This window comes from Pholcus phalangioides, unplaced genomic scaffold, assembly GCF_987345545.1.
Source record: "Pholcus phalangioides strain wild (caught in Gottingen) unplaced genomic scaffold, Ppha-v1.0 ptg000015l_1, whole genome shotgun sequence".
Classification (NCBI taxonomy): domain Eukaryota; kingdom Metazoa; phylum Arthropoda; class Arachnida; order Araneae; family Pholcidae; genus Pholcus; species Pholcus phalangioides.
The window spans coordinates 117,750,171-117,775,306 of NW_028301608.1; the positions used below are offsets into that span (position 1 = coordinate 117,750,171).

Consider the following 25,136-nt stretch of genomic DNA (forward strand, 5'->3'; position numbering starts at 1 on the left):
CCTAACGTTACATTACACCTCATTATATTATTGCTATATTAAATTACCGTTATGTTAGGCAACAAGTCGTTTGCGACCAGGGTTAAACCTTCTTACTCGATTTATTGGCCCTCAAAAGGGCCTTTTTTTTTCCCCCCCACCCTGAACGAAAAGAAGTTACTTTGAACTGGTGTATTTGGTGACAGCTTTCGTTCCTTCAGACACTGCGTGCTTGGCGAGTTCTCCGGGGAGTAACAGCCGCACTGCAGTTTGGATTTCTCGACTGGTGATGGTGCTTCTCTTGTTGTAGTGGGCCAGTCGTGATGATTCCGCTGCAATTCTTTCAAAGATGTCATTTACGAAGGAGTTCATAATTGACATAGCCTTGCTAGATATCCCGGTGTCTGGGTGGACCTGCTTCAGAACCTTGTAGATGTAGATTGCGAAGCTCTCCTTCCTTCGCTTCTTCCTTTTTTTCTTGTCTCCAGCACGGACAGCCTTCTGGGCCTTTCCGGCTTTCTTCACAGCTTTTCCTGAAGGTTGTGGCGGCATTTTACCTGCAAAAAATTACGAAAATGTGTTAAAAAATTTTGAAATTTTTTCATAACGAAAGGATTTCAAGTTTACTCCACAAGTGAAGTTTCTCATTTGTGATTTTCCGCAACCCAATCTCAAATATAAACAATGGGGGAAGGGAATTCGTATTGTTCACCAGTAGATGGCAGCACTGAGCAGAGTCATATATCAACTTCGCCTTCGGGAACTGAATTACCTAAGAAATTGAATTTGTTCCCCCCCCCCCGCTTCCTTTCCAAACCCCCCCCCCCCCCCCCCCCCCACACACACACACACACAGATTTCAAAATTCAATCGCTTGTGGAAAATGTTATGTATTGGATTATCCGATTAAACATAATTATCAAATAAATAAAAAAAGAGGATTTATATGATGATGCCAACAGTATCTCGCAGTGCTAAGTAGAATCGTATATGAATCACTGATTTATTTGAAATAAATTTAATTTTTCTTTAATTTGAATATTTTGAAATTAAATCTTATTAAAGAAATTTGCCATGGATTGTGGGATTAGAAGAAATTACTGAAAGGAAAAAAAATTCCAACAGTAGATGGCAGCACTAAGCAGAGCCATATAGGCCCATATCACTGGCCGTATAGTATATTAATTTGTTTAATTTTCTTTTATTCCCTCTCTTCTTCCCCCCCCCCCCCCACATACACATATTTTTAAATTAAATTATTGGAAAATTATGTTACTTACCGATTTAAAAAAAGAAAGAAAAGTGATGCCAACAGCACGCGGTGTTCCCAGGTGGTCACCCTCCCAAGTACTAACCGCGCCCGATGCTGCTTAACTTCGGTGATCGGACGAGAACCGGTGTTTTCAGCATGGTATGGCCGTTGGCGATACATAATGCTCTTTTCACACTTCTTAAGTGATCATAAAATCTATTCAAAGGAGCCCGTCCATTTCCGCTGCTTTGTTCCTTTCTTCCCGTGGGAGTTGGGGCACAGATGGTGTCACATCACACTGGTACTCTAATTGATGACATCACAAAGGAGGCTCTTTCATCTGCCGAAAGCGCAGACGCACAAGCTGGTTGACGGACATGTGAGGAATTCCGCCTAAGGGCCCTTCTACAATTTTTCTTTTTTGCGCAAAATGTTTAAGACATTCTCTAGTTTCCGCCGAAAATGTTGTTTTCTTTTTCCAGTTCAATCTGTACTCTTACAGTAGGCATCGATTCCGCCAACTTTCAGTGCTGCTGCGATAATTTTCTGGAGGGGGGGGGGAAGAAATAACGGTTCCCCCCCCCCCTCCTGTCAAAGGGGGGGGATAAATCAAGTCTTTTATCGACCAATCGAATAACGCCTCGTCGGCGGACCAATGCCCGTTAGACAGCGGTGACGTCAGCTCCGCGCTTTCGAGACAGAGATCGTGATTATTGTCGATTTCCTTTCATTTCTGCTTCAGATTTCGCAAATTCAACATGTCTGGTCGAGGCAAGGGAGGAAAAGGTTTGGGCAAAGGAGGAGCGAAGAGACATCGTAAAGTTCTTCGCGATAACATCCAGGGCATTACGAAACCCGCCATCCGTCGTTTGGCTCGTCGTGGTGGTGTGAAACGTATATCCGGTCTCATTTACGAAGAGACCCGTGGAGTTCTCAAAGTTTTCCTCGAGAACGTTATCAGGGATGCTGTCACTTACACCGAGCACGCCAAGAGGAAAACCGTCACCGCCATGGACGTGGTCTATGCGCTGAAGAGACAAGGCAGAACCCTGTACGGTTTCGGCGGTTAAAAACAGCATATGCGGTTTTCATAGAAGACGCGGAGGAGAAAAAAAAAAAGGCCCTTCTCAGGGCCAAAAAATATATGATAGGTTGAAACTGAGTCGCATAACTTTGTTAAATATGTTTAAAAAACTAAACTTAAAGGGTTGGTACTAAATATTTATTACAAAAAAAATATTGCTGTAATCGTACTTTCGTCAAAGGTCAAGTACTATACGGGCCCCCCCCCCCCCCCCAGAGCTGCGAGGTCTCGTCAGACCTCGTAAGGGGCTTTATGTTCTATATATATATATATATATATATATTTGTGTTCGCGCGCTTTAATAACAAAATCGCGTTGATTATTTATGTTATGTATTTATATATTATCATGATAACACGTATCATATATTTATATGCGAGTTCGGCACCTTCTCACAAACATTTCTTGGCTCTGAAAAGAGCCTTTTTTTTTTTTTCCTTCAAGCCTTGGGCTTACTCCCTCATTTTTTTGCTTTCTTTGCCGTCGTCTTTTTCGGAGTGGACTTTGCTTTTTTCGGCTTCGCCGCTTTCGGTTTCGATGGTTTGGCTGCTTTTTTCGGAGACTTGGTCTTCGGAGCAGATTTCTTGACCGTCGATTTCTTTGCGGGGGCTGCTTTCTTTTTCTCGGACTTCTGTTTGGGCTTTGCGGTCTTCTTGGGGGATTTGGGTTTTTTCGAAGCGCCTTCCTTCTTGGGTTTCTTCACCTGTTTGGCAGCGGCAGAGGGTTCCTTGCTCTTCTGCCCGGATGCGCTCAATTTGAAAGATCCGGTGGCACCCTTGCCCTTGGTCTGAACCAGGGCTCCGCTGACTACGGCGCTCTTCAGGTACTTCTTGATGAAGGGTGAAAGCTTGTCCACGTCCACCTTGTACTGGGCACCGATGTGCTTCTTGATGGCCTGCAGTGAAGATCCGCCCCGTTCTTTAAGACTGGTGATGGCACTGTTCACCATTTCCGATACTTTCGGATGAGAGGGAGCAGCTTTCGGTTTCTTGCTGCCAGCTTTCGCCCCCTTTTTCTTCGGGGTCGAGGCGGCTGGCGCGGCAGATTGAGCTGGTTGTGCACCTTCGGACATGTTCGCTTGCACTCACGTAACGAAATGATCAGTAATTTCTCGTTTTTTTGCAGTAGATTCCCTTTGCGCTTCGTTTCAGCCAATCGCGTTTCTCGGTTTCGAAATCGACCAATCGCGGCGTAGTCGTCCGTTACACTTTGAATTTGGCGCTTCTGTCATTGTGGAAAAATTGAGGAGAAACATTTATCGTCTTGCTCTCAACGCGTTCAGACGTTTCTTTCATCGATACGCAGACATGGCTAGGACCAAGCAGACTGCCCGAAAGAGTACCGGAGGCAAGGCCCCCAGGAAACAGCTCGCGACCAAGGCTGCTCGTAAGAGTGCCCCGGCGACGGGGGGAGTGAAGAAGCCCCATCGTTACAGGCCCGGTACCGTGGCCCTCAGAGAGATCCGTCGTTACCAGAAGTCGACGGAATTGCTCATTAGGAAATTGCCCTTCCAGCGCCTCGTCCGTGAGATCGCCCAGGACTTCAAGACCGATTTGCGCTTCCAGAGCTCTGCTGTCATGGCTTTGCAGGAGGCCAGCGAGGCCTATCTCGTCGGTCTGTTCGAAGATACCAACTTGTGCGCTATCCACGCCAAGAGAGTTACCATCATGCCCAAAGACATTCAGCTTGCACGTAGGATCCGGGGTGAACGAGCTTAAGTCGTGAAGGAGGAGTAGGAAAAAAAAAACGGCCCTTCTAAGGGCCAACACATGCAAAGAGGTGCGCCTTTTCATTCGCATTGCCACACACGAGTTGAAATAGTTTTTTTTAATCCATACATGAAATTTTTCTGATTGATTAGAAAAGAAAGTTAGGACAAGCCACGTATGTTTTTTTTTTTTGTTTTTTGTTTTGCGCGCAGCGCTGAGAGAAATGTGACGCTGTATTTTATTACTATTGTGCCTCACCCAACCCAGACTTCTAGACTCGCCGGATTCGAATAGAGTTGCTTTGTTTACTGGGGGGTCACTTTTATGGTCTGGGCGTGGCTATCCCCAGCGGACAATGCGATTGTGTTTCGGAACCAGTCTCTAATTTCCCCGGGGGACATTGAGGCGACTGTGTTATTATTATTAAACAATGCGATTTAGCGTGACCTCTTTGCGTGATTTATTGGCCCTGATAAGGGCCTTTTTTTTTTTTTCTTCCTCTCTCGCTTGACTTAAGCTTTCTTTTCGGTTTTCTTGGGCAAGAGAACTGCCTGGATGTTGGGCAGCACTCCTCCCTGAGCTATGGTCACTCCGGACAAGAGCTTGTTCAACTCTTCGTCGTTCCTGATCGCCAGCTGCAGATGTCTGGGAATGATCCTGGTTTTCTTGTTGTCTCGCGCTGCATTTCCTGCCAATTCGAGAACTTCGGCGGCCAGGTATTCCAGGACGGCGGCCAGGTATACCGGAGCTCCGGCACCTACCCTCTCGGCGTAGTTGCCTTTTCGAAGGAGACGGTGGATACGGCCGACGGGAAATTGTAGACCGGCACGGCTAGACCTGGTCTTGCTCTTCCCCTTCACTTTTCCTCCTTTTCCACGTCCAGACATGTTTAATTTTTCCTAAAAAATGATCGGAATCGCGCTTCGCGCTTTTTTTTTGGCGCCGCCAATATCAGCCTGAGAGCTCTGCCTTCCTTGTTTTCCTTTCAGCCAATAGTGCCCCTTTTTGGCGTTTTCGCGATCCGCGTTCGTCGTAGTTGTAGACGAGAAACGCCTTCGTAGTTTTGAACCGAATAATAATCGATAAAACTAAAAGGTTCCGCTGACTATATGACCCGCATTTCCTTCTCCCTCCCCGTATTAACGGTTTCTCTTCTCTTTCCCCCCCCCCCCCCCATACATTTCTTCGTTTTTAAATGAAACTTATTTCTTTTTTTCCTTTTGTTATTAGAGGTGGTGTTTGTTTAGCACTACTGCATGTATGGCATGTCTCTTTCGTCGTTGAAGTTAAAGATTACTGACGTCCCGTATACGGGACAGAAAAGTTTTCTAATTTTCAAGGAAATAAATTATTTTATTCATATTTAGCATTCGGTTCTATACTTATTTTTTGCTTAATGGGCTGAACTTCCAAGAAAAAACGAGTTTAAAGGCGGCACAAAGCACAGATATTCTAATATGATGCTGGTATGCACAAAGAGCTGAAAGGTAATGAACTTGTTGAAACAAAGTGAACGCATGGGAAATACTAAAATAATGTTTATATGCACAAAATGAATGTGAAACGTTAGGGTAAATGAAGGAAAGGCTAAAATGAAGTAAATAAACTTGGCGAAACGAGATGTGTTAATATAATACACTGGGGGCTAAAATGAAATTGAAACAAAGTGGGACGCATGCGAAATACTGGAAATAATGTTTATATTCACAAAAGAAGTATGAAATCATAAATGAATATTTAATTGTTCATGAACGTAGATTGTAGTGAAATTATAATTTCCTATTTTTGTGTGAAATTGAAACAGAAAAAAAAAAAAGAAGTTGGCATTTCTCGTTTCTTTGCATCGCTGACTTTCAGTAGCTAACTAGGAATGATGTATGTCGTGTCTAGTGGCGTAATGGTTACGACGACGGACACGAATCTTGAGCCTAGTGTTTATGAAAGTCATGGGTTCGAATCTGCATTTGGTTATTATAATGAAATAAATTAATGTAATGATTGTAGTATTGTAATGATAATGAAATAAATTGTATGTAAAATATATAAATGTAATGAATAAATGTAAAATACATATTGTATGTAAAATAAATAAATCGCAAAGGGAATCTACTGTTCGAATCTGCATTTGGCTATGATAATTAATTGTTATTTATTATAATAATTACAAATTGTTATCGTATGATAATTTACCTTTCAAAAGTATCGTATCGGCACAGAATTTTTTTTGCTAAAAAATTATTGTAGCAGTTTATAACGTAATCGTGTTAATTGTAACAGATGACTGTGTCGTTGTGGCCTAATGGATAAGACGCTGGACTCAAGAGAATATATTCGGAGGCAGATAATGATATTTTAAATATTGTTGCGCCGAACATATCACGTGGTATATCTATTGTGTGGTAGAAAGTATTGTTGCGAAGCTATACCTTACCTGGGGAACCCCTCGCGGGGGCGCCGCGGGCGGAAAAATAAGGGGGTTTTATTTGAATTTTCATTCCGGTTCCACGCGAGCATGGGTTCGAATCCCACCCAAGACAGTTTCTTCTTTTTTTTTTCCCCCATCCATCACATTTTTCTTTCGCAGAAATTTCATTGATTTTATATATATATATATATATATATATATGCATGCTCGAATAGCTTATTTATTTATGTTTTTTTTTTTCCAGGGATAAATTCACAAGGATTGTTGGTTTCTTCTTCATGAAAGGTAAGCACTCCTAACGTTACATTACACCTCATTATATTATTGCTATATTAAATTACCGTTATGTTAGGCAACAAGTCGTTTGCGACCAGGGTTAAACCTTCTTACTCGATTTATTGGCCCTCAAAAGGGCCTTTTTTTTTCCCCCCCACCCTGAACGAAAAGAAGTTACTTTGAACTGGTGTATTTGGTGACAGCTTTCGTTCCTTCAGACACTGCGTGCTTGGCGAGTTCTCCGGGGAGTAACAGCCGCACTGCAGTTTGGATTTCTCGACTGGTGATGGTGCTTCTCTTGTTGTAGTGGGCCAGTCGTGATGATTCCGCTGCAATTCTTTCAAAGATGTCATTTACGAAGGAGTTCATAATTGACATAGCCTTGCTAGATATCCCGGTGTCTGGGTGGACCTGCTTCAGAACCTTGTAGATGTAGATTGCGAAGCTCTCCTTCCTTCGCTTCTTCCTTTTTTTCTTGTCTCCAGCACGGACAGCCTTCTGGGCCTTTCCGGCTTTCTTCACAGCTTTTCCTGAAGGTTGTGGCGGCATTTTACCTGCAAAAAATTACGAAAATGTGTTAAAAAATTTTGAAATTTTTTCATAACGAAAGGATTTCAAGTTTACTCCACAAGTGAAGTTTCTCATTTGTGATTTTCCGCAACCCAATCTCAAATATAAACAATGGGGGAAGGGAATTCGTATTGTTCACCAGTAGATGGCAGCACTGAGCAGAGTCATATATCAACTTCGCCTTCGGGAACTGAATTACCTAAGAAATTGAATTTGTTCCCCCCCCCCCGCTTCCTTTCCAAACCCCCCCCCCCCCCCCCCCCCCACACACACACACACACAGATTTCAAAATTCAATCGCTTGTGGAAAATGTTATGTATTGGATTATCCGATTAAACATAATTATCAAATAAATAAAAAAAGAGGATTTATATGATGATGCCAACAGTATCTCGCAGTGCTAAGTAGAATCGTATATGAATCACTGATTTATTTGAAATAAATTTAATTTTTCTTTAATTTGAATATTTTGAAATTAAATCTTATTAAAGAAATTTGCCATGGATTGTGGGATTAGAAGAAATTACTGAAAGGAAAAAAAATTCCAACAGTAGATGGCAGCACTAAGCAGAGCCATATAGGCCCATATCACTGGCCGTATAGTATATTAATTTGTTTAATTTTCTTTTATTCCCTCTCTTCTTCCCCCCCCCCCCCCACATACACATATTTTTAAATTAAATTATTGGAAAATTATGTTACTTACCGATTTAAAAAAAGAAAGAAAAGTGATGCCAACAGCACGCGGTGTTCCCAGGTGGTCACCCTCCCAAGTACTAACCGCGCCCGATGCTGCTTAACTTCGGTGATCGGACGAGAACCGGTGTTTTCAGCATGGTATGGCCGTTGGCGATACATAATGCTCTTTTCACACTTCTTAAGTGATCATAAAATCTATTCAAAGGAGCCCGTCCATTTCCGCTGCTTTGTTCCTTTCTTCCCGTGGGAGTTGGGGCACAGATGGTGTCACATCACACTGGTACTCTAATTGATGACATCACAAAGGAGGCTCTTTCATCTGCCGAAAGCGCAGACGCACAAGCTGGTTGACGGACATGTGAGGAATTCCGCCTAAGGGCCCTTCTACAATTTTTCTTTTTTGCGCAAAATGTTTAAGACATTCTCTAGTTTCCGCCGAAAATGTTGTTTTCTTTTTCCAGTTCAATCTGTACTCTTACAGTAGGCATCGATTCCGCCAACTTTCAGTGCTGCTGCGATAATTTTCTGGAGGGGGGGGGGAAGAAATAACGGTTCCCCCCCCCCCTCCTGTCAAAGGGGGGGGATAAATCAAGTCTTTTATCGACCAATCGAATAACGCCTCGTCGGCGGACCAATGCCCGTTAGACAGCGGTGACGTCAGCTCCGCGCTTTCGAGACAGAGATCGTGATTATTGTCGATTTCCTTTCATTTCTGCTTCAGATTTCGCAAATTCAACATGTCTGGTCGAGGCAAGGGAGGAAAAGGTTTGGGCAAAGGAGGAGCGAAGAGACATCGTAAAGTTCTTCGCGATAACATCCAGGGCATTACGAAACCCGCCATCCGTCGTTTGGCTCGTCGTGGTGGTGTGAAACGTATATCCGGTCTCATTTACGAAGAGACCCGTGGAGTTCTCAAAGTTTTCCTCGAGAACGTTATCAGGGATGCTGTCACTTACACCGAGCACGCCAAGAGGAAAACCGTCACCGCCATGGACGTGGTCTATGCGCTGAAGAGACAAGGCAGAACCCTGTACGGTTTCGGCGGTTAAAAACAGCATATGCGGTTTTCATAGAAGACGCGGAGGAGAAAAAAAAAAAGGCCCTTCTCAGGGCCAAAAAATATATGATAGGTTGAAACTGAGTCGCATAACTTTGTTAAATATGTTTAAAAAACTAAACTTAAAGGGTTGGTACTAAATATTTATTACAAAAAAAATATTGCTGTAATCGTACTTTCGTCAAAGGTCAAGTACTATACGGGCCCCCCCCCCCCCCCCAGAGCTGCGAGGTCTCGTCAGACCTCGTAAGGGGCTTTATGTTCTATATATATATATATATATATATATTTGTGTTCGCGCGCTTTAATAACAAAATCGCGTTGATTATTTATGTTATGTATTTATATATTATCATGATAACACGTATCATATATTTATATGCGAGTTCGGCACCTTCTCACAAACATTTCTTGGCTCTGAAAAGAGCCTTTTTTTTTTTTTCCTTCAAGCCTTGGGCTTACTCCCTCATTTTTTTGCTTTCTTTGCCGTCGTCTTTTTCGGAGTGGACTTTGCTTTTTTCGGCTTCGCCGCTTTCGGTTTCGATGGTTTGGCTGCTTTTTTCGGAGACTTGGTCTTCGGAGCAGATTTCTTGACCGTCGATTTCTTTGCGGGGGCTGCTTTCTTTTTCTCGGACTTCTGTTTGGGCTTTGCGGTCTTCTTGGGGGATTTGGGTTTTTTCGAAGCGCCTTCCTTCTTGGGTTTCTTCACCTGTTTGGCAGCGGCAGAGGGTTCCTTGCTCTTCTGCCCGGATGCGCTCAATTTGAAAGATCCGGTGGCACCCTTGCCCTTGGTCTGAACCAGGGCTCCGCTGACTACGGCGCTCTTCAGGTACTTCTTGATGAAGGGTGAAAGCTTGTCCACGTCCACCTTGTACTGGGCACCGATGTGCTTCTTGATGGCCTGCAGTGAAGATCCGCCCCGTTCTTTAAGACTGGTGATGGCACTGTTCACCATTTCCGATACTTTCGGATGAGAGGGAGCAGCTTTCGGTTTCTTGCTGCCAGCTTTCGCCCCCTTTTTCTTCGGGGTCGAGGCGGCTGGCGCGGCAGATTGAGCTGGTTGTGCACCTTCGGACATGTTCGCTTGCACTCACGTAACGAAATGATCAGTAATTTCTCGTTTTTTTGCAGTAGATTCCCTTTGCGCTTCGTTTCAGCCAATCGCGTTTCTCGGTTTCGAAATCGACCAATCGCGGCGTAGTCGTCCGTTACACTTTGAATTTGGCGCTTCTGTCATTGTGGAAAAATTGAGGAGAAACATTTATCGTCTTGCTCTCAACGCGTTCAGACGTTTCTTTCATCGATACGCAGACATGGCTAGGACCAAGCAGACTGCCCGAAAGAGTACCGGAGGCAAGGCCCCCAGGAAACAGCTCGCGACCAAGGCTGCTCGTAAGAGTGCCCCGGCGACGGGGGGAGTGAAGAAGCCCCATCGTTACAGGCCCGGTACCGTGGCCCTCAGAGAGATCCGTCGTTACCAGAAGTCGACGGAATTGCTCATTAGGAAATTGCCCTTCCAGCGCCTCGTCCGTGAGATCGCCCAGGACTTCAAGACCGATTTGCGCTTCCAGAGCTCTGCTGTCATGGCTTTGCAGGAGGCCAGCGAGGCCTATCTCGTCGGTCTGTTCGAAGATACCAACTTGTGCGCTATCCACGCCAAGAGAGTTACCATCATGCCCAAAGACATTCAGCTTGCACGTAGGATCCGGGGTGAACGAGCTTAAGTCGTGAAGGAGGAGTAGGAAAAAAAAAACGGCCCTTCTAAGGGCCAACACATGCAAAGAGGTGCGCCTTTTCATTCGCATTGCCACACACGAGTTGAAATAGTTTTTTTTAATCCATACATGAAATTTTTCTGATTGATTAGAAAAGAAAGTTAGGACAAGCCACGTATGTTTTTTTTTTTTGTTTTTTGTTTTGCGCGCAGCGCTGAGAGAAATGTGACGCTGTATTTTATTACTATTGTGCCTCACCCAACCCAGACTTCTAGACTCGCCGGATTCGAATAGAGTTGCTTTGTTTACTGGGGGGTCACTTTTATGGTCTGGGCGTGGCTATCCCCAGCGGACAATGCGATTGTGTTTCGGAACCAGTCTCTAATTTCCCCGGGGGACATTGAGGCGACTGTGTTATTATTATTAAACAATGCGATTTAGCGTGACCTCTTTGCGTGATTTATTGGCCCTGATAAGGGCCTTTTTTTTTTTTTCTTCCTCTCTCGCTTGACTTAAGCTTTCTTTTCGGTTTTCTTGGGCAAGAGAACTGCCTGGATGTTGGGCAGCACTCCTCCCTGAGCTATGGTCACTCCGGACAAGAGCTTGTTCAACTCTTCGTCGTTCCTGATCGCCAGCTGCAGATGTCTGGGAATGATCCTGGTTTTCTTGTTGTCTCGCGCTGCATTTCCTGCCAATTCGAGAACTTCGGCGGCCAGGTATTCCAGGACGGCGGCCAGGTATACCGGAGCTCCGGCACCTACCCTCTCGGCGTAGTTGCCTTTTCGAAGGAGACGGTGGATACGGCCGACGGGAAATTGTAGACCGGCACGGCTAGACCTGGTCTTGCTCTTCCCCTTCACTTTTCCTCCTTTTCCACGTCCAGACATGTTTAATTTTTCCTAAAAAATGATCGGAATCGCGCTTCGCGCTTTTTTTTTGGCGCCGCCAATATCAGCCTGAGAGCTCTGCCTTCCTTGTTTTCCTTTCAGCCAATAGTGCCCCTTTTTGGCGTTTTCGCGATCCGCGTTCGTCGTAGTTGTAGACGAGAAACGCCTTCGTAGTTTTGAACCGAATAATAATCGATAAAACTAAAAGGTTCCGCTGACTATATGACCCGCATTTCCTTCTCCCTCCCCGTATTAACGGTTTCTCTTCTCTTTCCCCCCCCCCCCCCCATACATTTCTTCGTTTTTAAATGAAACTTATTTCTTTTTTTCCTTTTGTTATTAGAGGTGGTGTTTGTTTAGCACTACTGCATGTATGGCATGTCTCTTTCGTCGTTGAAGTTAAAGATTACTGACGTCCCGTATACGGGACAGAAAAGTTTTCTAATTTTCAAGGAAATAAATTATTTTATTCATATTTAGCATTCGGTTCTATACTTATTTTTTGCTTAATGGGCTGAACTTCCAAGAAAAAACGAGTTTAAAGGCGGCACAAAGCACAGATATTCTAATATGATGCTGGTATGCACAAAGAGCTGAAAGGTAATGAACTTGTTGAAACAAAGTGAACGCATGGGAAATACTAAAATAATGTTTATATGCACAAAATGAATGTGAAACGTTAGGGTAAATGAAGGAAAGGCTAAAATGAAGTAAATAAACTTGGCGAAACGAGATGTGTTAATATAATACACTGGGGGCTAAAATGAAATTGAAACAAAGTGGGACGCATGCGAAATACTGGAAATAATGTTTATATTCACAAAAGAAGTATGAAATCATAAATGAATATTTAATTGTTCATGAACGTAGATTGTAGTGAAATTATAATTTCCTATTTTTGTGTGAAATTGAAACAGAAAAAAAAAAAAGAAGTTGGCATTTCTCGTTTCTTTGCATCGCTGACTTTCAGTAGCTAACTAGGAATGATGTATGTCGTGTCTAGTGGCGTAATGGTTACGACGACGGACACGAATCTTGAGCCTAGTGTTTATGAAAGTCATGGGTTCGAATCTGCATTTGGTTATTATAATGAAATAAATTAATGTAATGATTGTAGTATTGTAATGATAATGAAATAAATTGTATGTAAAATATATAAATGTAATGAATAAATGTAAAATACATATTGTATGTAAAATAAATAAATCGCAAAGGGAATCTACTGTTCGAATCTGCATTTGGCTATGATAATTAATTGTTATTTATTATAATAATTACAAATTGTTATCGTATGATAATTTACCTTTCAAAAGTATCGTATCGGCACAGAATTTTTTTTGCTAAAAAATTATTGTAGCAGTTTATAACGTAATCGTGTTAATTGTAACAGATGACTGTGTCGTTGTGGCCTAATGGATAAGACGCTGGACTCAAGAGAATATATTCGGAGGCAGATAATGATATTTTAAATATTGTTGCGCCGAACATATCACGTGGTATATCTATTGTGTGGTAGAAAGTATTGTTGCGAAGCTATACCTTACCTGGGGAACCCCTCGCGGGGGCGCCGCGGGCGGAAAAATAAGGGGGTTTTATTTGAATTTTCATTCCGGTTCCACGCGAGCATGGGTTCGAATCCCACCCAAGACAGTTTCTTCTTTTTTTTTTCCCCCATCCATCACATTTTTCTTTCGCAGAAATTTCATTGATTTTATATATATATATATATATATATATATGCATGCTCGAATAGCTTATTTATTTATGTTTTTTTTTTTCCAGGGATAAATTCACAAGGATTGTTGGTTTCTTCTTCATGAAAGGTAAGCACTCCTAACGTTACATTACACCTCATTATATTATTGCTATATTAAATTACCGTTATGTTAGGCAACAAGTCGTTTGCGACCAGGGTTAAACCTTCTTACTCGATTTATTGGCCCTCAAAAGGGCCTTTTTTTTTCCCCCCCACCCTGAACGAAAAGAAGTTACTTTGAACTGGTGTATTTGGTGACAGCTTTCGTTCCTTCAGACACTGCGTGCTTGGCGAGTTCTCCGGGGAGTAACAGCCGCACTGCAGTTTGGATTTCTCGACTGGTGATGGTGCTTCTCTTGTTGTAGTGGGCCAGTCGTGATGATTCCGCTGCAATTCTTTCAAAGATGTCATTTACGAAGGAGTTCATAATTGACATAGCCTTGCTAGATATCCCGGTGTCTGGGTGGACCTGCTTCAGAACCTTGTAGATGTAGATTGCGAAGCTCTCCTTCCTTCGCTTCTTCCTTTTTTTCTTGTCTCCAGCACGGACAGCCTTCTGGGCCTTTCCGGCTTTCTTCACAGCTTTTCCTGAAGGTTGTGGCGGCATTTTACCTGCAAAAAATTACGAAATGCGGAATGCGGAATGCAAGAATTTTGTGCCGAGTCCTGCCCTCAGGGCTATTACAGCGGCTTACAAAAGGCCTGGCAGCTAAAAGTCAATGGGCCATGAAATAAATTTCCTGACCCAAGGGCCATAGTCAAAATTGGGTAGAATCCGCTAGTGAAGTTTAAATTTCGTAATTTTTTGCAGTGTTACACAAGAGTGTCGGGGGAGAGAATTTATTAAACAATGCGACTGGAATATGCGTCGTGGAAAAATTTTGAAGAGTGGTTCTGGATCTCGGAATTATTGAAAATAATTCCGGAGTTGAAAAATGCCGTCACAACCCCAAAAGGTTAGTCGTTTTAGTGAAGAAGTGTAGCTGGTGAAGAAAGCCGGAGAGCCTGGTCTTCTGTGATTGGACCGCTGGATGGAGCCCTTGGATTGGCTGGACCTCTCTGCTATCCAGGATCTGAAAATAAAGATAGGAAAAAACAAAGTTCCTAGACGGTGGGAAAGGTATGTTAGAAAAATAAAGTAAATGTTAGTTAAATGAAATGAAAAGTTTTTTTTTTTTTTTTTTCTTTAAATTATGAGTTTTTTTTGAAGTAGATTTTTAAGAATTTTTGAAAGAGGATACCATGAAAAGGAAATGGCGGGAAGGACCTGAAACAAAATAGGCTAAGTTTCGGCGATCTTCCCACAGAGTTTCTCGGCCAGGTTCGAGAAGTCTCTATATAGAGAAAGAGAGACACCATCGGCTATGTTTTCTTCGGCCATGATCGAGATTAGTGATCTGATCTCGTTGATGGATTTCTTTGCCAAGTTTTCAAAATTTCTTGGGCGGCTAGGAGACGTCACGGGAGAGGCGACGGTAGCTGGTTCCTTGAGGACCGGAAGCTTGGCCGAGGGCTGTTCCGCTGCCGTTTGCGCAGGTGTGTCCATCGGTTCTGCCGCTTGAGTCGTGTTTTGGCTTCGGAGAAAAGTGTTGAATTTTAGAAGCACTGGCCGTGGTAAGAAAGCACTTGCAGTTTTGGTCTTGCTTCGGGAGAAAGTCTGGGACGAGATGGTAATGTCCTTTGCAAGCTGAGTCGAGGGTTTACGAGATTTTCGAATTTTTAGGAATTCGGGACACTTGCGATAATTTGCAGGGTGTGGCCCGAGACACAGAACACAGGTCGGCGTATCCCGTCCTCGCACCTTGCCGCATTGCCCGGGCTCATGAGTGTCCGTGCATTTGACACACCTGTAGGCATTGACGCAGGTGTCAGCAAAGTGCGAGAACCGAAGACATCGTCTGCATTGAAATTCTTGGAAGTTTTTGATAAATCTTTCCATGGTGATTTCGAGATGTGAGATGGTCTTTAGTTGGAGAATCTTGAGGTTAGCCTCGCTTTTTTTGAGTGTGATTCTCCAAGATTTGGACTTTGTTTTTCTGAAGACCTCAACTTTTTTAGTTGAAAAGCCAAGTTGGCTGAGGGCGGTCTGTATGTCCTTTAACGGGGTGCCTGGCTCGAGACCCCGCAGCAGGACAGCGAAAAAGTCAGATTTTTTTTCTTTCGGTCTAATGAGAATACGCTCATTCTCAAGCCACTTTTGAGCAGCGGTGAGATCATCTGCTAAGGTGAAAGAGATATTGATCTGATTGCCGTCTAGCTTAGCCGAGTAAGGGCTGTTGCAGATACGGGCAAGCTGAGCGTCGGTTTGTAGCCATTTCCCGTTGCAGACAATCGAGATGGTGAGGTTCTGTAAGTCCTCTTTCGATTGGCTGAGAGCGTCTGTTGGGCCAATAGCAGAAGAGCAGGCTGTTTTCTCCACTGGGGATGCCATATCACCCGCGGAAAAAGCATACGGGACCGAGTTTTGCACTGCTGGTTCAGTGGTTAGGTCCATCTGCTGTGCTGGTTCTGCGATTACCTCTGTCTCTGGGACAGGATTTTCTGTTTCAGCGGGTTCATCAGGGGTTGGAGCTTGTTCAGCAGATCTAGAGAGAGAGAGAGAAGTGGCAGCTTCTGGCGTCAGTGTGCACCTGGGCTCCCGGTCTGGACTCGTTTCTGACCTGAAAATAGAAGAATCGCTGACCTCGTTCGTCTCCGGTTTGTCCGGATCCGTGAGGATTTCTTTCGAGGGCTCTTCGTAGAGGACGCAGCTGGTGCCCTCGAAATCTTTTAGCCTGACCACCAGGTCCCATTTGTAGCAGGAGCTATTGTGACTGTAGACAATTTCCATGAGTTGTCTTTCCAGTTCGCACCGGATCTCGTTGGTGATCCAGGTTTTAGCATCCTTTGCGATGTCTACAAGGAGATCCACGGCCTGGCATTGGAGATGAGGGTCGTAAGCCGTTTCCTCTCTGGAGCGTAGCTTGAAGGCACGCCGAGTGGAGTCCACCTCCGCGAAGAATTTCGACCATGCAATTGAGTGCTTCGAAAAGGATTCGTGGTGCAACAGGCAATTGTAGTTCCTCGCGGTGGCAGGCGCCGGCTTAGGTGCGGCTGGCTTCGGCTTCCTTTTTGTTCTGGCCATGTCCGAACCTGAAATAAAAAAGAAATGGCTCCCTAGTTGGAGCGAGCAAAAATACGACCGTCCCCTTCAGAATCTGGGGCGCGAATGAACTCCGATGTGATGTGTTAAATTACGAAAATTTTGAAATTTTTTCATAACGAAAGGATTTCAAGTTTACTCCACAAGTGAAGTTTCTCATTTGTGATTTTCCGCAACCCAATCTCAAATATAAACAATGGGGGAAGGGAATTCGTATTGTTCACCAGTAGATGGCAGCACTGAGCAGAGTCATATATCAACTTCGCCTTCGGGAACTGAATTACCTAAGAAATTGAATTTGTTCCCCCCCCCCGCTTCCTTTCCAAACCCCCCCCCCCCCCCCCCCCACACACACACACACACAGATTTCAAAATTCAATCGCTTGTGGAAAATGTTATGTATTGGATTATCCGATTAAACATAATTATCAAATAAATAAAAAAAGAGGATTTATATGATGATGCCAACAGTATCTCGCAGTGCTAAGTAGAATCGTATATGAATCACTGATTTATTTGAAATAAATTTAATTTTTCTTTAATTTGAATATTTTGAAATTAAATCTTATTAAAGAAATTTGCCATGGATTGTGGGATTAGAAGAAATTACTGAAAGGAAAAAAAATTCCAACAGTAGATGGCAGCACTAAGCAGAGCCATATAGGCCCATATCACTGGCCGTATAGTATATTAATTTGTTTAATTTTCTTTTATTCCCTCTCTTCTTCCCCCCCCCCCCCCACATACACATATTTTTAAATTAAATTATTGGAAAATTATGTTACTTACCGATTTAAAAAAAGAAAGAAAAGTGATGCCAACAGCACGCGGTGTTCCCAGGTGGTCACCCTCCCAAGTACTAACCGCGCCCGATGCTGCTTAACTTCGGTGATCGGACGAGAACCGGTGTTTTCAGCATGGTATGGCCGTTGGCGATACATAATGCTCTTTTCACACTTCTTAAGTGATCATAAAATCTATTCAAAGGAGCCCGTCCATTTCCGCTGCTTTGTTCCTTTCTTCCCGTGGGAGTTGGGGCACAGATGGTGTCACATCACACTGGTACTCTAATTGATGACATCACAAAGGAGGCTCTTTCATCTGCCGAAAGCGCAGACGCACAAGCTGGTTGACGGACATGTGAGGAATTCCGCCTAAGGGCCCTTCTACAATTTTTCTTTTTTGCGCAAAATGTTTAAGACATTCTCTAGTTTCCGCCGAAAATGTTGTTTTCTTTTTCCAGTTCAATCTGTACTCTTACAGTAGGCATCGATTCCGCCAACTTTCAGTGCTGCTGCGATAATTTTCTGGAGGGGGGGGGGAAGAAATAACGGTTCCCCCCCCCCCTCCTGTCAAAGGGGGGGGATAAATCAAGTCTTTTATCGACCAATCGAATAACGCCTCGTCGGCGGACCAATGCCCGTTAGACAGCGGTGACGTCAGCTCCGCGCTTTCGAGACAGAGATCGTGATTATTGTCGATTTCCTTTCATTTCTGCTTCAGATTTCGCAAATTCAACATGTCTGGTCGAGGCAAGGGAGGAAAAGGTTTGGGCAAAGGAGGAGCGAAGAGACATCGTAAAGTTCTTCGCGATAACATCCAGGGCATTACGAAACCCGCCATCCGTCGTTTGGCTCGTCGTGGTGGTGTGAAACGTATATCCGGTCTCATTTACGAAGAGACCCGTGGAGTTCTCAAAGTTTTCCTCGAGAACGTTATCAGGGATGCTGTCACTTACACCGAGCACGCCAAGAGGAAAACCGTCACCGCCATGGACGTGGTCTATGCGCTGAAGAGACAAGGCAGAACCCTGTACGGTTTCGGCGGTTAAAAACAGCATATGCGGTTTTCATAGAAGACGCGGAGGAGAAAAAAAAAAAGGCCCTTCTCAGGGCCAAAAAATATATGATAGGTTGAAACTGAGTCGCATAACTTTGTTAAATATGTTTAAAAAACTAAACTTAAAGGGTTGGTACTAAATATTTATTACAAAAAAAATATTGCTGTAATCGTACTTTCGTCAAAGGTCAAGTACTATACGGGCCCCCCCCCCCCCCCCAGAGCTGCGAGGTCTCGTCAGACCTCGTAAGGGGCTTTATGTTCTATATATATATATATATATATATATTTGTGTTCGCGCGCTTTAATAACAAAATCGCGTTGATTATTTATGTTATGTATTTATATATTATCATGATAACACGTATCATATATTTATATGCGAGTTCGGCACCTTCTCACAAACATTTCTTGGCTCTGAAAAGAGCCTTTTTTTTTTTTTCCTTCAAGCCTTGGGCTTACTCCCTCATTTTTTTGCTTTCTTTGCCGTCGTCTTTTTCGGAGTGGACTTTGCTTTTTTCGGCTTCGCCGCTTTCGGTTTCGATGGTTTGGCTGCTTTTTTCGGAGACTTGGTCTTCGGAGCAGATTTCTTGACCGTCGATTTCTTTGCGGGGGCTGCTTTCTTTTTCTCGGACTTCTGTTTGGGCTTTGCGGTCTTCTTGGGGGATTTGGGTTTTTTCGAAGCGCCTTCCTTCTTGGGTTTCTTCACCTGTTTGGCAGCGGCAGAGGGTTCCTTGCTCTTCTGCCCGGATGCGCTCAATTTGAAAGATCCGGTGGCACCCTTGCCCTTGGTCTGAACCAGGGCTCCGCTGACTACGGCGCTCTTCAGGTACTTCTTGATGAAGGGTGAAAGCTTGTCCACGTCCACCTTGTACTGGGCACCGATGTGCTTCTTGATGGCCTGCAGTGAAGATCCGCCCCGTTCTTTAAGACTGGTGATGGCACTGTTCACCATTTCCGATACTTTCGGATGAGAGGGAGCAGCTTTCGGTTTCTTGCTGCCAGCTTTCGCCCCCTTTTTCTTCGGGGTCGAGGCGGCTGGCGCGGCAGATTGAGCTGGTTGTGCACCTTCGGACATGTTCGCTTGCACTCACGTAACGAAATGATCAGTAATTTCTCGTTTTTTTGCAGTAGATTCCCTTTGCGCTTCGTTTCAGCCAATCGCGTTTCTCGGTTTCGAAATCGACCAATCGCGGCGTAGTCGTCCGTTACACTTTGAATTTGGCGCTTCTGTCATTGTGGAAAAATTGAGGAGAAGAGACTGACCACCGTGGTGGACGGACGCACGAATTTTTAGCTCCCCGGACGACGAAAAACGTGTTAAGCCTTTTCTTCAACGTGGACAGCTAAGCCTTTTTGCGACGACGTGACAGCGTGCTCTGGTGAATGCGCTTATCCACCGGGCGCAGTACGGAGCTACTCGCCCCTAGCCTAGCCCAGAGCTGGCTAGTAATTGAGGATTTCTGCATAAATTCACGGACGACGAGGAAATAATACACAGCGCCAAAGGGCATTTCTAAAAGGTTTTACCCAATTTCACTCGCGTGGTTGTCGCTTGGTCGCCATCTCTAGTATTTTATTCCTGGTGTCTGGCGTACTTCAGCGGCAATGGGTAAGTCCCAAATCTAAATACCCGCTTTATTATTTCTCCGCAATCTGTGTAGCATTTCATGTCGCGAGTAGCCATGGCTCCCGTAAGAGCTCGCGAGTGTTACGTTCACACGCACATCATCCATGAGGATAGCGTGGACCGCTGGAATGCCGTCAAGTACGTGCTTGACGAGCACTTTGCCAAGTCTCCAGAGGAGCAAATCGATGATCTTGAGAACGCCACGGCAGACGTTCTTGATATTGTTAAAACAAACTGCCCAAACATGAGTAGGGCCGTTGAACTGATCAAGGAGGACAGTGTCCCTTGCGGGCTCGACGTGCTGTTCCGAAAAGTTCTCGAACTCATGATCGTGGTCGAGGGCTGCACAACGGACAGCGACCTGGGGGCCAGCCAGATCGAATTGATCGGGGCCCTCAAAATAATGGTAGAGGGAGATTTCACGAAGTGTGGAAAATTCCGAAAGGAAGAGAAGGGGAAGGACCCTGCAAAGACCCGGGCCAAGGCCCCAAAAAAGAACCCCAAGAAGGGGGAGGGAAAGGAGAGGCCGAAAACGGTCGAAATTATTAGTGAGAAAATCACTATAGATAAGGGCGACTCCTCCGAGAAGGATAAAAGACCAGGGGCACCTACGGCAACGACCGCTCAGGTCAACCCCCGCCCGATAAGCTCAACAGATGGCGCTGCAAGGGCTTGCTCCTCCGCGAGCGCATGCGCCAACGACGCCTCCGGGAGCTCCGGAGCAAACAACAACATTGGCGCTTCGAGCGAGGGCGACAACGCCCACCCAGACGAAAACACCGAAACCGCGGATGACCCAGATCCCGATAACCCCAACGAGTGGCAGGAGGTTAGGCGCTCAAAAGGGAAAATCCCGCCACTACATATTACGAAATATGGCAACTGGCGGCAGATTAATGAAATTCTCAAGGGAATCTGCGAAGCCCCGTACTCGGGCAGAACAGCCGGGAAAGAGCTGATTCTCAACCTGAGGAGCGAGAAGGATCATAGATCGGCCACGAAAGCCTTTGAAGCTGCCGGGATCCGATTCAGCACCTACACCCTGCCATCGGACAGGGTAATCAAAGTGGTGATTAAAGGCCTAGAGCTCGAGGCCAAGAAAGAGGAAATAGAGGAGGCCCTCGCAGAATTAGGTTTCGCCCCCATTGCGGTCTCCCAGCTGAAAAGCTTCAGAGGGCGCTACCCAAATAGGGAGCAAATTCTTTTGCCGATATGGCTAATAGAACTCCCCAAAAATACAAAAAGCAAAGAAATTTTCCAGATGGACAATCTAAATTACCTGAAGGTAAAAATAGAGCCATACAGGAAACGGCAGGGCGTGGTCCAATGTCACGCCTGCCAGAAATGGCGCCATGTGGCGAAAAACTGCTGGAACTTGGCGCGCTGCGTCCGATGCATCGGGGACCATCACTCCTCCGAATGCGACAAGGAAAAGGGGGCGAGCACCGTACAGTGCGTAAACTGTCTCGGCCCCCACCCCGCCTCCTATAGGGGCTGTAGGCAGTTCCCTAAGAACAATAGGGGCAGGGGAAACAAAGACAATGGCAATAAGCCACGTAGCTCTAACGAGCAAGGCAGACCATCGCCAAGCAATAGCGAAGGACCAACCCTTGGCGACAAGCGACAAGGAGCACAGAAAAGAGCCCCCGCGAGGGAGAGGGAAAGGAGAGTGGAGGAGAAAGAGAGGACCAGCGAAAAGGTGATAAGGGAGTGCGAAGCGCACCAAACAATGGCTTCTCCTCTCCCATCTACCTCTGCTTCTTCTCCCCCTCCCCCCCCGGCGCGCTCAGCCAGAACGGTTGCCTGGCAACCGCTACCAACTGCCCAGGGGGTAGGAGCAGCGACCGAGCTGCCTCCCGCTGTGAGGAAAGAGCAGGGAAAAGAAGTTACCATGGCAACTCCCCCAAGAGAAGAGGCCGGCGCCGATAAACAAAACATCGCGAGCGCCAACGCCCACAATAACACCGACGATTTCCCAATCGGGTCTCTTATGACCACGGTGTCAAATTGCTTGTTAAAGATAGCACTCGCAAAAACGAAAGAAGACAAAATCAACATCTTCTTCAACATTTTCCTAGTCGAGATTCAAAAAATCTTGTTCAATGGCCAGTAGAAGTGTTCAAAATTTTAAAAATCTAACGATAATGGCGTGGAATGCACGCAGCATAAAAGACGACATGGTCGAGGTTCGTGAGTCGATAGAGCAATTCAATATTGATGTTCTACTAGTAAACGAGACCTGGCTTCGCCCCCACGACACCATCAGAGTCGCTAATTGCGATGTTATTCGTAAAGATAGAGTCTCTGGTCACGGGGGGGGAGTCGCGATAATTATCAAACGGCATTTAGCGTATTCAGTAGTCGATCTCCCAGACTCTACTAATATCGAAACTCTTGCAGTAGATATCCACTGCAAGGACCGTAAGGTCATCAGATTAGGAGCAGTGTATAAGCCTCCACAAAACAACTTGGACTTTGTCCCACTGGACGTCTTCTTCAACTGTAGGCACCCAGCCATAATGGCGGGTGACTACAACTGCAAGTCGAAGTACTGGAACAGTAGAGGTTACAACAAGCATGGTAAAATATTGGAAAGGTATTGCAGAAGCAAGAATATCCGCCCCTTTGGCACAGTTGCCCACACATTTCATCCTGATAACCATAAAATGTACTCAGATACACTCGACATTGCCCTTACGAAAAATCTTAACGTCGCAATGTCGATTGAGGTCAAGGATATTTTGTCTTCAGATCATATCCCAATCATCATGGAGATCGACTTCCTTTTGCCTGACGGCCAAAAACCTAAAAAACGTACTAACTGGGAGGTATACAAGCGCCACCTTGCGCTCCTCCCCGGGCCAGACTGCTGGTTCCGAACCCCCCAAGAACTAGATACAGCTGTGGACGACATCACGGATACCATCCAAAATGCCGTTGATAAAGCTTCGCAGACCCCTCCTCGGGCCGGAAACCCACTAGCATTGCCTCAATGGCTAAAACATCTTATCAAGGAGAAGAACAAAAAAAGACGCATTTGGCAAAACGCCCGCACAAAAGAAAACCACAGAAATTTCACGAAACTGAAGAGAGAGGTTTCCAAAGAAATCAGAAACTTCGTACAAGACCGATATCAAAACTTCATAGAAGAGGCCAACTGTGAAGACGGCTCCTTCTATAAGGTCTACAAAATCTGCAAGCCCAGGGCTGAGGCAATGAGGGCTATACACGGCCCCAACGGCCTAGTGGTCTCCGACGAGGACAGAGCCGAGGTGTTTGCAGACTCCCTTGAGGACCAATTCAGTCCCAACGACAATACTCCGATCCAAACGATCCAAAAAATCAACAGAAGCGTATCCAGGTTCTTCGCCTCAACCAACTTTGAATACGGTACGGCATTGTACCCAACTGACGAAGAGGAGGTCAAACAGGTAATTAAAAAACTTAAAATCAAAAAAGCACCAGGATTCGACAAAATCACGAATCGAGCGATTAAAGAGCTCCCTCAAAATTTCATAAAAATTCTAACGAGACTCTTCAACGAGATAATGCGGCACCAACATTATCCCACTGCGTGGAAATTTGCCATTATCAGACTAATTCCGAAGGCCGGCCAAGACTTGGTTTTTGCCTCGAATTGGCGCCCAATCTCATTACTCAGCTGCCTGAGCAAGGTATTTGAAAGAATTGTAATTAAAAGATTTGATAAATTTAATGAAAACAGAAATATAATCATTCCGGAGCAACACGGCTTCAGGAGTGGACATTCGACCACGACGCAACTCCTGAGGGTCATCGAATACCTTCAATGGGTCCGCATGCATCGAAAAACAGCTGCAATAGCCATGTTCGATTTATCCAAAAGTTTCGACAAGGTCTGGCATAACGGGCTATTGCACAAGCTAATTGGTATGAACGTACCCCGTAGCTTAGTTAACTTTACAAAAAATTATCTTGAAGGAAGAACCTTCAAAGTCCAAATTAACGACACATACTCGTCCGAGCGACCATTAAGGGCATCTATAGCCCAAGGAAGCGTTCTCGGACCGGCACTTCATAATTACCATATGAACGACTTCCCCGTAAGCCCCACGGGACTTACGGCTCTTTACGCTGATGACAGCGCGGTCGCCCAGTGCCACTGGAACCCATTGAAGGCATTAGAAGCCCTTCAGGAAACGACGTCAGATATAGAAAGATGGTGCATTAATAGCAGAGCAAAACTCAACGCTTCAAAAACCATCTTTTTATGGATCACCGGAGTACGACCAGAAAACCTGCCACAAGGGGCAGCATTAATTGTCAGCGGGACACGAATTGAACCGTCCTTAAGGGCCAAATACCTCGGAGTTGTCCTCGATAAGAACCTCAGCTTCAATCAACACTGCAGCGAAGCAATAAGTAGAGCCACAAGAGCCATACACGAAATGAACAAAATAGTGCGTCACAGAATTGCTCTGTCGACCAAGAACAAGATCATTCTCTATAAAATGGTTATACGGCCGGTAATGACCTACGGGTCCGTATGCTGGCTGTATAACCGCGATTCAATAATTATTAAGATCGAACGGGAACAAAATAAATTTATTCGAAAAGCCCTTAAGGCCCCGTGGTACATTAGGAACCGCAATATTAGAGATGATATTAAACTAGAAACCGTTTTCGATTATAACCTTCGACTGGCCACAAGATTCTTTGAATCTCTGGAAAACTCTGAATATTGGCACCTCAGCCAAATATCAAGCTACGATAGCGCCGAATTCTTGGCTAGAAGACGGCCTAAGAATATCCTCCACATGACAAGACCCGAGCTACCAGGGCTCTAATTAAACAAACGATAGAAAATCCATCACAAAACGAAACCAACTGACAGATCCCCCCCCCCCCCAATCCTCACTCCACAGGGAGGGAGAAAAGGTAGAAGAGCAAAGAGCCCAACTCTGAAGAGAGAAGGGAGGGCCAGACACAGGGAAAAGAAACAGGAGGAAAAGAAGATCGCATAACACTCAACCCTAGAAGATAACAGCCAAACAATAGGAGCAGCGCGGCCCCACACAATAGGAGCAGAAGGAAACGGACAAAAGGAGCTGTCTGAAAAGGAAAACTGATAGCGAG

The 25,136-nt window shown here is 45.0% G+C and overlaps 10 protein-coding genes, 3 non-coding genes and 2 pseudogenes across 13 annotated transcripts; 5 read left to right on the plus strand and 10 right to left on the minus strand.

Annotated features, from left to right (window-relative positions):
- Window positions 1-156: 156 nt before the first annotated feature.
- Window positions 157-531, minus strand: LOC149077814 (histone H2B). The gene has a single exon (XM_089243003.1). The coding sequence runs from the start codon at window positions 529-531 to the stop codon at window positions 157-159; it is 375 nt and encodes a 124-aa protein (XP_089099129.1).
- Window positions 532-1,285: 754 nt separating this feature from the next.
- LOC149077815 (5S ribosomal RNA) lies at window positions 1,286-1,404 on the minus strand. The gene has a single exon (XR_016194266.1). It is a non-coding gene; the product is annotated as a 5S ribosomal RNA (ribosomal RNA).
- A 585-nt stretch (window positions 1,405-1,989) lies between these two features.
- LOC149077816 (histone H4) lies at window positions 1,990-2,301 on the plus strand. Its single transcript, XM_089242393.1, has one exon. The coding sequence runs from the start codon at window positions 1,990-1,992 to the stop codon at window positions 2,299-2,301; it is 312 nt and encodes a 103-aa protein (XP_089098519.1).
- A 474-nt stretch (window positions 2,302-2,775) lies between these two features.
- Window positions 2,776-3,387, minus strand: LOC149077817 (histone H1-III pseudogene; annotated as a pseudogene).
- A 223-nt stretch (window positions 3,388-3,610) lies between these two features.
- On the plus strand, window positions 3,611-4,048 carry LOC149077818 (histone H3). Its single transcript, XM_089243005.1, has one exon. It carries the CDS (start codon window positions 3,623-3,625, stop codon window positions 4,031-4,033), a length of 411 nt encoding a protein of 136 aa, XP_089099131.1. The 5' UTR covers window positions 3,611-3,622; the 3' UTR covers window positions 4,034-4,048.
- Window positions 4,049-4,536: 488 nt separating this feature from the next.
- LOC149077819 (histone H2A) lies at window positions 4,537-4,911 on the minus strand. The gene has a single exon (XM_089243006.1). The coding sequence runs from the start codon at window positions 4,909-4,911 to the stop codon at window positions 4,537-4,539; it is 375 nt and encodes a 124-aa protein (XP_089099132.1).
- Window positions 4,912-6,899: 1,988 nt separating this feature from the next.
- Window positions 6,900-7,274, minus strand: LOC149077820 (histone H2B). Its single transcript, XM_089243007.1, has one exon. The coding sequence runs from the start codon at window positions 7,272-7,274 to the stop codon at window positions 6,900-6,902; it is 375 nt and encodes a 124-aa protein (XP_089099133.1).
- A 754-nt stretch (window positions 7,275-8,028) lies between these two features.
- On the minus strand, window positions 8,029-8,147 carry LOC149077821 (5S ribosomal RNA). The gene has a single exon (XR_016194267.1). It is a non-coding gene; the product is annotated as a 5S ribosomal RNA (ribosomal RNA).
- Window positions 8,148-8,732: 585 nt separating this feature from the next.
- Window positions 8,733-9,044, plus strand: LOC149077822 (histone H4). Its single transcript, XM_089242394.1, has one exon. The coding sequence runs from the start codon at window positions 8,733-8,735 to the stop codon at window positions 9,042-9,044; it is 312 nt and encodes a 103-aa protein (XP_089098520.1).
- Window positions 9,045-9,518: 474 nt separating this feature from the next.
- Window positions 9,519-10,130, minus strand: LOC149077823 (histone H1-III pseudogene; annotated as a pseudogene).
- Window positions 10,131-10,353: 223 nt separating this feature from the next.
- Window positions 10,354-10,795, plus strand: LOC149077824 (histone H3). Its single transcript, XM_089243008.1, has one exon. The coding sequence runs from the start codon at window positions 10,366-10,368 to the stop codon at window positions 10,774-10,776; it is 411 nt and encodes a 136-aa protein (XP_089099134.1). The 5' UTR covers window positions 10,354-10,365; the 3' UTR covers window positions 10,777-10,795.
- A 484-nt stretch (window positions 10,796-11,279) lies between these two features.
- LOC149077825 (histone H2A) lies at window positions 11,280-11,654 on the minus strand. The gene has a single exon (XM_089242395.1). The coding sequence runs from the start codon at window positions 11,652-11,654 to the stop codon at window positions 11,280-11,282; it is 375 nt and encodes a 124-aa protein (XP_089098521.1).
- A 1,988-nt stretch (window positions 11,655-13,642) lies between these two features.
- On the minus strand, window positions 13,643-14,017 carry LOC149077826 (histone H2B). The gene has a single exon (XM_089242396.1). It carries the CDS (start codon window positions 14,015-14,017, stop codon window positions 13,643-13,645), a length of 375 nt encoding a protein of 124 aa, XP_089098522.1.
- A 3,350-nt stretch (window positions 14,018-17,367) lies between these two features.
- Window positions 17,368-17,486, minus strand: LOC149077827 (5S ribosomal RNA). The gene has a single exon (XR_016194268.1). It is a non-coding gene; the product is annotated as a 5S ribosomal RNA (ribosomal RNA).
- A 585-nt stretch (window positions 17,487-18,071) lies between these two features.
- LOC149077828 (histone H4) lies at window positions 18,072-18,383 on the plus strand. Its single transcript, XM_089242397.1, has one exon. It carries the CDS (start codon window positions 18,072-18,074, stop codon window positions 18,381-18,383), a length of 312 nt encoding a protein of 103 aa, XP_089098523.1.
- Window positions 18,384-25,136: the final 6,753 nt, after the last annotated feature.

What these genes read in the sequence shown, in the direction of transcription:
- LOC149077814 (XM_089243003.1), bottom strand. Translation starts at nt 531, where the DNA reads ATGCCGCCACAACCTTCAGGAAAAGCTGTGAAGAAAGCCGGAAAGGCC.
- LOC149077816 (XM_089242393.1), top strand. Translation starts at nt 1,990, where the DNA reads ATGTCTGGTCGAGGCAAGGGAGGAAAAGGTTTGGGCAAAGGAGGAGCG.
- LOC149077818 (XM_089243005.1), top strand. Translation starts at nt 3,623, where the DNA reads ATGGCTAGGACCAAGCAGACTGCCCGAAAGAGTACCGGAGGCAAGGCC.
- LOC149077819 (XM_089243006.1), bottom strand. Translation starts at nt 4,911, where the DNA reads ATGTCTGGACGTGGAAAAGGAGGAAAAGTGAAGGGGAAGAGCAAGACC.
- LOC149077820 (XM_089243007.1), bottom strand. Translation starts at nt 7,274, where the DNA reads ATGCCGCCACAACCTTCAGGAAAAGCTGTGAAGAAAGCCGGAAAGGCC.
- LOC149077822 (XM_089242394.1), top strand. Translation starts at nt 8,733, where the DNA reads ATGTCTGGTCGAGGCAAGGGAGGAAAAGGTTTGGGCAAAGGAGGAGCG.
- LOC149077824 (XM_089243008.1), top strand. Translation starts at nt 10,366, where the DNA reads ATGGCTAGGACCAAGCAGACTGCCCGAAAGAGTACCGGAGGCAAGGCC.
- LOC149077825 (XM_089242395.1), bottom strand. Translation starts at nt 11,654, where the DNA reads ATGTCTGGACGTGGAAAAGGAGGAAAAGTGAAGGGGAAGAGCAAGACC.
- LOC149077826 (XM_089242396.1), bottom strand. Translation starts at nt 14,017, where the DNA reads ATGCCGCCACAACCTTCAGGAAAAGCTGTGAAGAAAGCCGGAAAGGCC.
- LOC149077828 (XM_089242397.1), top strand. Translation starts at nt 18,072, where the DNA reads ATGTCTGGTCGAGGCAAGGGAGGAAAAGGTTTGGGCAAAGGAGGAGCG.